The sequence below is a fragment of the Astatotilapia calliptera genome, chromosome 6, assembly GCF_964374335.1.
Source record: "Astatotilapia calliptera chromosome 6, fAstCal68.1, whole genome shotgun sequence".
Lineage (NCBI taxonomy): Eukaryota > Metazoa > Chordata > Actinopteri > Cichliformes > Cichlidae > Astatotilapia > Astatotilapia calliptera.
Genome location: NC_137427.1, coordinates 4,040,906 through 4,046,905, shown reverse-complemented (window position 1 = coordinate 4,046,905; position 6,000 = coordinate 4,040,906). Strand labels below are relative to the sequence as shown.

The 6,000-nt window shown below is 42.2% G+C and overlaps 2 protein-coding genes across 2 annotated transcripts in view; one reads left to right on the top strand and one right to left on the bottom strand.

Moving 5' to 3' along the window:
• Positions 1 to 2,468: 2,468 nt before the first annotated feature.
• On the bottom strand, positions 2,469 to 4,595 carry LOC113009296 (uncharacterized). The gene is made up of 4 exons (XM_026147509.2): positions 4,131 to 4,595; positions 3,733 to 3,984; positions 3,170 to 3,259; positions 2,469 to 2,998 (listed from the first exon to the last, which is right to left on the bottom strand). Exons 1-4 carry the CDS (start codon positions 4,258 to 4,260, stop codon positions 2,739 to 2,741), a joined length of 732 nt encoding a protein of 243 aa, XP_026003294.1. The 5' UTR covers positions 4,261 to 4,595; the 3' UTR covers positions 2,469 to 2,738.
• Positions 4,596 to 4,986: 391 nt separating this feature from the next.
• The window catches only part of dnah6 (dynein, axonemal, heavy chain 6), a 33,608-nt gene continuing 32,594 nt past the window's right edge, over positions 4,987 to 6,000 (top strand). The window contains exons 1-2 of the mRNA XM_026169780.2: positions 4,987 to 5,127; positions 5,500 to 5,637. Coding sequence (XP_026025565.2) covers positions 4,987 to 5,127; positions 5,500 to 5,637 — 279 coding nt within the window. The remainder of the gene's footprint in view (positions 5,128 to 5,499; positions 5,638 to 6,000) is intronic.

Here is a 6,000-nt window from a genome sequence, read left to right as displayed (position 1 = left end):
CATTTATTAGATTGGCACTGGAACAGATCAGGAAATCATTACTACTAAATTCCATTTTATAGGTATATTAACAATTAGCACTGCATAACTGTTTATGAGTCAACCAGACTCTTGCTGTCATATCTAAAGCTTTCATAGGTTTCTCAATTTATTTATATACTTTTTTGATACTTTTTGCTCAGTTTTGTTTATAAAAGATTTAACTTCACTTTGTCTTTATGCCCACCAGGTGGTGCTGACCATATCACAGCTGATGTGGTGCAGGGACATGGATGCGTGCCTGGAGGGAGACCATGACCATTTTGCTGCCTTGCAGAAATTTGAAGGCACCAACTTTGAAGTAAATCACAGTACAGATTCTTTTACTGCTTCTTTAATTCTGTGGTTACATTTTAACCTCATCAAACAAACCTGGACTTTTTTTGCTCTTTAATTTCAACGTTATAACCCAAGGATGCTTGCTTGATTATGTTTCTGTGCACTCCAGAGACTGAATGCCCTAGCAGCATTGGTACGAGGACAGCTCCCTGCTTTACATCGTAATATCATCACAGCCCTCATCACCATTGATGTTCACGCTAGAGACATAGTCACTGATCTAGTTCGACAAAAGGTACAACAGTGTAGTGTTAGCGGGACACTGACTATAGTTACCTGATTTTTCCTGTGATCAGTGTTATAAAAACAAAAACAAGTTAGTAACAAGTCACCACCTTCAACTGACTTAAGGTTTTCTTCAGGTTGACAACAGGTCCAGCTTTGAATGGCAGAGACAGCTGCGCTACTACTGGGACATGGACCTTAATAACTGTGTAGCCACAATGGCACTGTCCACTTACATTTATGGCTATGAATATCTGGGAGCTTGTCCTAGGCTGGTCATCACACCACTCACGGTAATGGAGAATATAAAACTACATTCACACAAATGTAGAGTTCCAGTTGTAAGTATATTTAGACTGTTCTTCAATTTTGTGTGATACTTAAATAAAAAATGTCTAAGAATTCAATTTTAATTTTATTTAGTGCCAATTCACAACAACAGTCACCTCAATGTGTTGTAAGGTAAAAGTAAGACCCTATGATTTTAGAAAGGAAACAATCAGATGACCCCTGTTAGCAAGCGTGTGGTGACAGTGGGAGGAAAAAGCTCCCTTTTAGAAGGAAGAAAACTCATGTAGATCCAGGTCCAGCGAGGGGCAGCCATCTGCCATGATTAGTGGGGGGTGAGGAGAAGGAGAAAGCAGCGGAGAGGGACAGGACAGAAGACACTGCGGGAGAAGGAGGCAGAGTTTAACCGTGTGTTCACACCGAACGCGATGGGCGCGTGAAAAAACGCCAAAACGCCCCTAACTTGACGCCTGCACATTCGCGACCTCTACGCGTGTCCAAGAAAAATCGCTCGCGCCCCAAAATATCATATTTTCACGCGCGTGAACCGGAAATGTGGGAGGGATGTGGGAGGAAGTTGTGCTAGACCGGTATCTTTGAAAGATGGCAGCTGTCGAGCTAGCGCTTGAAGAGAGAGTCTCCCTTCTTTATTTACTGTGGAGAGCAGAGCAGCGGCGTAAGAGACGTCCTCGCCGTACCTGGGTCCATCAGGTCCTCGAGACGCGTGATCAGTTTGGTGAGTTTCACCATTTGCTACAGGAGCTGCGCCTGGATGGAGGGGCACCTGCTGTGGGAGGTGTGGCGCCTGCTGTGGTGGAGCCGTTGCAAGGCCTGGGTCGTGTGGCAGCAAACAACTCCTCCAGAGAGGCTGTCCTGGTGAGGGAGAAGTTCATGGCTCACTTCTCGGCAGAGGGAGCTGTGTCTTGGCAACCAAAGGAGTAGCCTGTTTGAAGTCTGAACGACTTCCCCACAACGGCTCTTTTAAGAGCCACCCACAAACCTCTAAAGAGTGTTCCTGTCTTTTTAACATTTTCTTAATGAATGGAGCTCTACTCCAAAATAAACTAACCTCTTTTTACTCTGCAACTTGTCTTCACTATGTTCCTATATACAGTGTGGTGCAAAAGTTTGGGCAACCTTATTATTAGTGTCTGTGAAGGTTCACAGTCATTATTTTCCTGTATGAATCGCTGTTACAGTAAAAAATGTTACTTACATATATCATATAGGAGACACACACATTGATATACACTACATATTTATGTTATTCCTCTTTTTTTGTGTTGCCAATTTATGCACCTGCTTCATTTAGTTTAAAGTTATTGCACTTTCTGTAAATCCAGTGAACTGCATTTCACTTCTCAAATATCACTGTGTGTCTCCTATATGATGTATTTAACTGACAATTTTTATTGTGACAACCAACGATTTGTACAGGAAAATAATTACTTTTCACAATGTTGCCCAAACTTATGCATCCCACTGTATTAGTATGTTTTGTTATTGGTGTAATATGAAATAAATTCTACTTTTGTTAAGTCCGGTGCCAATATTTGCTGTGTAGTAGAACAAAGACATTTGTCAGTATAAATGTTTATTTGATAAAATATATAAATTCAGTAACAAAAGGATAAATATATGACATCAACTATTTACAGACAGACAGGAATAAAATATACAAATTCAGTAACAAAAGGACATAAATAACATAAATATATGAGATCTAACTATTTACAGAGAGACAGGGATAAAAAGGACCCAGCTTGGAGTGGAAGAGCCTCAGGGAGAAGGAGGAGAAACATAAGAACATTGTTTCTGCCCTGGAGAGCTGCTGCCTCATCAGTAAACTACTGATCATTAGGGTCCAATGTTTCCAAATTTAGCACAGCTGTGCTGTTTTCAAAAACTGATTTATAAATTTGGAATTTCACGAATTCTCGTGTCTGAGGCGGCATGCTCTCCAGAGCAGGAACAAGGCTGAGGAGGAAATGCTCTGTTGCAGACGGGCGTGGCCTCTTTAGGGACTCCAGGATAGCCAGCTCCACCGCCGATGGACCGTCCTGGGACCCTTCCCTCGCCCGCCTTCGAGCTGTCCTCCTCTGTGGGCCTGTAAAACACAGAACAAAACACCACAAAGAAATGAGAATGCTGCTACTAGATTTTTATTTTTAAAATTGAATAAAACCAGGATTTGAACAGATTGGTTGTAGATATTTAGTAAAGGTGATCACAAGGGGATTCAAGCAAGTAAAAAGCGATCAGTGCTTGATGTTCATACCTGTGGGTGCAGCAGCAGGAGTGGATGGACCAGGGACTGGGGAGCCAGGAGAAGCAACAGGAGAGGACTCTGCTGCATGATTACTTGACTCTATCAAGACAATATTAAATGTTAACAGGTTGAAGACAATAGTCATAGAGAATATTATGTTATTATATACTTATTATTATATACAGTGGTCTCTCATTTATTGCAGCACATGACCAGTAGTCACAGTTCTCACAAGTTGATTCTGAAAGTGCAAACCAAGTCAATTTTAAAACGTTAAAGTATGCTGCGCTTTTTCTCTGTCTGCGGCGCCAATTTTGTGCGCCTTTTTTGCTCCCAGTGCAGGTGCCTATTTCCGAATGGGAAATAGGCACCTGCACCGGGAGCAAAATGCAGAATGCAATGCGCATTGTTGAAAGCTGTACGGTGCAATAAAAAGAAAGAAATCAGCGACAGGCGAGGCCGTGACGGATGAACGGCGGGACTACTGTATACTGTTTATTACTAAACAAAATATATTCCTGTATGACAACACGCATTAATTAACTGCCTACATTAATTCATTGTAAATATACCTTCTGACTGACACTCCCCTGCTGCCTCTTCGGGCTGTCCCTGGTCCTCGGGGGAGAAGTTCTCCACGGTCCGCACCATATTTCCGCTGGTCTCCCGCGGAGTGAGGAAGGGGTCCAGAAACCCCATGACCGTGAAGAACTTCCATCTCCTCCCCGATCCTGCTGCCGACCCACTCCTCTTCTCCTTCTCTGCCCTCTTCTCCTTATTATAGGTGTCCCTGAGGCCCTTCCACTTTCTCCTGCAGATGTCCTCTGAATAAACGCATTATCTGGTTAGCGGAAAGCTATTTGTACAACAGTGGGAAAATCGCGGGACAGTAGGCGGGCTTGCTAGCTTGCTAGCTTTTGCGCGGCTTCATCGGGTCAGTCTGAAAATTAAAAAGTAGGAATGAACTTACCAGGTTGCCCGATCTCCTCACTGATTTGTCTCCAAGCTAGGTCCTTTTTATTCCTGTCTCGGTAGAAATAATAGGTAGCATCGTATAATTCTGGATGATTTGCCACAGCACTGATTAGTTTCTCCTCCATTTTGAATGCAGAATGAATGGCTTTGGCTGGATCTGCCCCTTTGAACTAGGTAACAGCCACGTCACCAGGCTCCTGATTGGTTGTCGCGGCGCGATTTTACGCTGGAGTTCAGATTTTTCCAACTCGAGCGGGGGAGGCGAAACGCGCGTATGCACAAAATGCAACACATAAACTCACGCGCGTGGATTTTTTCGCGAGTCAAACGCCTGAAACGCCCTACACTCACGCGCGTTTCTGGCGTTTTTGCGTTTTCGCAACGCCAAAACGCTTCCGAATTTTCGCGGGGGCCGCAATCGCGGGTCAGCGCGCCTTTCCATTGACTTTACATGTAAACCTGACGCTCCGCCTGCCTCTATCGCGTTCGGTGTGAACGCACCGTAATGATTAAATGCAGGAGTGCTGTAAAAACACAACGGAATACATACAGTCAAACGGGCCACAAAGCAAAATACTAGCAAAACCACCATATGCTACTGGCAATAACTTATCATTAGAATCAAAATACAGATTATATATCCAAAACTGTTTAGATAAATGTAAAAATTAGTTAGAAAAACTTACACTTGGCATATTTTTGTAAACACTGTTTTATTTCATTTAGACTTCTTTAAGTGTTAGTTGTTTTATCTGTCATCTTTTTAAATTCTATAGAAACATGGATCCTTTTCTTCATTTTTGTGTTTCTCTGTCTGCCTTGGGACGCAGGACCGTTGCTACCTTTGTCTTATGGGAGCTCTCCAACTGGACTTGGGAGGTGCTCCTGCAGGGCCGGCAGGGACGGGCAAAACAGAGACCACAAAGGACTTGGCAAAGGCGCTGGCCATCCAGTGTGTGGTCTTTAATTGTTCAGATGGACTGGACTATAAGGTCAGCTACAAGGAATTTTATGAACCTAGATCGCTTTTTTGTCATTGCTAGACTACACCTGAAATAGATTACAGCTGGACAGGTGCTTGGAATCACTGTGACCAGCATAAAGGGCCGTTTCTGGTATTTTATAAGCCTGTTTATGAACTGCAAATAACTTTGAACAATGCTTTATGTCATCCATTAAAGTAAAATTACTGATGTCCTATTTACAAACACAAAAGATGTACAAAATCCTCTTTGAATAATTACACTTAACAGTGGAATTGAGTATTTGCCACTATTTGGAAGATAAGAGTAGTAACTACTTTTCAAGTCTTGGTATTCCACACATAATATCTGTTTTTAATGAATCACAATATTCTTATACAGATGATGGGTCGGTTCTTCAGTGGGCTGGCACAGTCAGGAGCCTGGTGTTGTTTTGACGAATTTAACAGAATCGACATTGAAGTGTTGTCTGTCATCGCTCAGCAGCTCATAACCATAAGAAATGCCAAAGCTGCTAAGGTATACAAACACATGCACACAGTTTTGCAAGAAAAAATCGGCTGTCATGTCCTAGAGTCACCTCACATAAAGTTAAATATTTCAAGTCTAATTTGTTGTTTTGATATTTCTGGCTTTTGATTTACAAAATACAAATTAGTAAAAGTTTAATTTAATTTCAAGTTTGTTATAAGTTACTCAAATTTGAATTGCCACCAGGTTGAAGACACCGAGTGTATGATCACGTCCATTTTTACCACCATTTCCTCCACTGATTTCGGGTGTTGGTGATAGTTGGTCCACTGTGTTTTATAAAGGCCAAAGTCAGATTTTAGAGTATTTCACCAACTGCTGACAAGCTGTATGGAGGTGCCAATTTCCTTT